The sequence below is a fragment of the Cyprinodon variegatus genome, unplaced genomic scaffold (genome assembly GCF_000732505.1).
Source record: "Cyprinodon variegatus isolate N-32 unplaced genomic scaffold, C_variegatus-1.0 Scaffold878, whole genome shotgun sequence".
Lineage (NCBI taxonomy): Eukaryota > Metazoa > Chordata > Actinopteri > Cyprinodontiformes > Cyprinodontidae > Cyprinodon > Cyprinodon variegatus.
This window is the reverse complement of record NW_015151331.1, coordinates 84,598-86,712: the sequence shown is the minus strand read 5'-3', so window position 1 is coordinate 86,712 and position 2,115 is coordinate 84,598. Positions and strand designations below refer to the sequence as shown.

The 2,115-nt window shown below is 33.9% G+C and overlaps 1 protein-coding gene across 1 annotated transcript in view; it reads right to left on the bottom strand.

Annotated features, from left to right (window-relative positions):
• Positions 1–1,614, bottom strand: part of LOC107099492 (cyclic nucleotide-gated channel rod photoreceptor subunit alpha-like) — a 5,189-nt gene extending 3,575 nt beyond the window's left edge. The window contains exons 1-6 of the mRNA XM_015397640.1: positions 1,562–1,614; positions 1,369–1,425; positions 1,207–1,269; positions 946–1,113; positions 753–857; positions 415–521 (exon numbers count right to left, since the gene is read on the bottom strand). Of these exons, the coding sequence (XP_015253126.1) occupies positions 415–521; positions 753–857; positions 946–1,113; positions 1,207–1,269; positions 1,369–1,425; positions 1,562–1,614 (553 nt within the window). The remainder of the gene's footprint in view (positions 1–414; positions 522–752; positions 858–945; positions 1,114–1,206; positions 1,270–1,368; positions 1,426–1,561) is intronic.
• Between the last annotated feature and the right edge of the window lie 501 nt (positions 1,615–2,115).

The following is a 2,115-nucleotide window of genomic DNA, read 5'->3' as shown; positions in this document are numbered from 1 at the left end:
GAACAATATTCCTAAATACGTCTGTTGGGGGAAATTGTAAGAAAATGCTTAATAATTTTTAGGCTTATATTTCTTTAGACCTTTTGTCGTAATAAGTGGCCTAATCTTTTCAAATCTTGATGCTACAGTAACACATTGCAGATGAAAAAAGGAAAATTGAAAGTGAAAACATCACTTGTTCTTATGGCCAAAAAGTGCTGTCAGATTAATGGAAGGAAAATTGAGGGACCAGGAGGGTCATGGCAGATGGAGGCTACTCAAAGTGCAACAGCTGAAGAAGTGAAGGTGGTAAATCTGATACTACATACTATTATTAGTTATTATCCTACACTACAGTAAATACAAGTTTTTGAAAGTCTTTTGTTCTCTTTTTACTCTTTTGTTGTTGATGAGAAAGCTGTACTTCATTTTCACCTGTTCTGGTTCTGATGAACATGTCTGCTAGGTAAATTAGATCAGAGCTGTAGTCCAAGATAATCCAGTAGAGTATGTAGTCATGTTGTAGCTCCTCAAAGCAGGCCCTGTTGGCATATAGAAAAGTTTTATTTATTTCACTTGTTAACGCCTCCATTTTTTGAGAAAACAACAATAGTGATTTTTGTCTAGGTTTAAACTTTAGGTATATTTTTGTTAAATCAGAGAAAATGGCATATCTACTAGGTTAACATTATCTGCAACAGTTAGGTAATGCCACTATACAAACATTAACAAGGAAGAAGATGCAAAGATGAATCTGCTGTTAGCTAATTCACCTGGCTATGATCATGGTCCAGTTATACATGACTGGTACTGTGATGATGAAAAGCCAGTTGTAATACAAATTCCCCGCAGGATTAACCACAAATATTTCCTTAGGCCTGTGAACAAACAGAGCAAAGGAAGAAATAATTTACCTGAATGAAGAAAGCAGTTTTTTCAGGGGAATTTTTCCAATTCATAACTTACTTGTCTTTGTCCTTTTCTTTTGCCTTTTCCTTTTCCTTCTCTTTCTCTTTCTCTTTTTCCTTTTCTTTCTCCTTTTCCTTTTCTTTCTCCTTCTCTTTTTCTTTCTCCTTTTGTTTTTCCTGTTCCTTTTCTTTTGCTTCCTTTTCTTCCTTCTCCTTTTTCTTTTTTCTGTCAATTTCATCATAACAAAGAGTGTTAAGTCTCAAGTATTCTTACACATTTTCTGCATTTTTCAAAAAGTTATGATGTAAAAATATTTACTCTTTCTTCTCCTTCTTCTCTTTCTTTTCCTTTTTCTTTTTTTGCTTCTTTTCTTTGTCTTCTCTAGAAAGAAAAGCATTTAACAGGCTTAATGAGCCCACCCAGTTCATGAAAGAAAAATTTGTGCCTCATATGTTTTTTATCATTGAAGACACTACTTACTCTTCATTGTTGTTGCTGTTATTCCTATTGACCAGAAGACTGGATTGAGGTGGACATCTGAAACAAACACAGCATGTAATTTTAATTAATGTAGAAATCACTTCTCTTGTTTTAGTTTCATACTTTGGATTGCATGTAAGACCTACAGGCTCTTTGAACTGTGGTGCAATAAAATAATTGAAGTATGACTTACAGGTCATCCTCACTTTGGTCTTCACTGTCAGTGGTTAGGCATTGTGCCGGCATGGTATTAATGGAAACAATTGTTGACATGGTAACCGTGGCCTTGACCTGCAGGGTCCAAACACATGAATGTACCTAATTAATAAGGATTTAAACAAAGTTTATTGTTACAAAACTCAACAATTGCTTTTTAAAGGCTTTAAAAAACTTAAATTATCCTAAATGCTAGAGAGATGAAGTAGTGTGCAAAGCTTATATTTCTCAGAAAATACAGGATCTGATATCATATAAAAAAAAGAGATCCAAAATAACATATCATTAAAATTACAACCATCAAATTTTTAAAGAATGTAAAGAAAGGCTGGTCTCTGTAGATAAAATTCTTGAATCTACATATAACACAGTAACATAAAGTAATGGACGAGCCATTGTGACCAACTGTTAAGTTGGAGGAACTAGCTATTATAGAAGAGAGGCAAGAACCTCAGAATGCCTGCTTGTTACATTACAAGCTTTACAGACATTCTGATTTTCATATCCAGATGTGGTACATGCCTACATCAT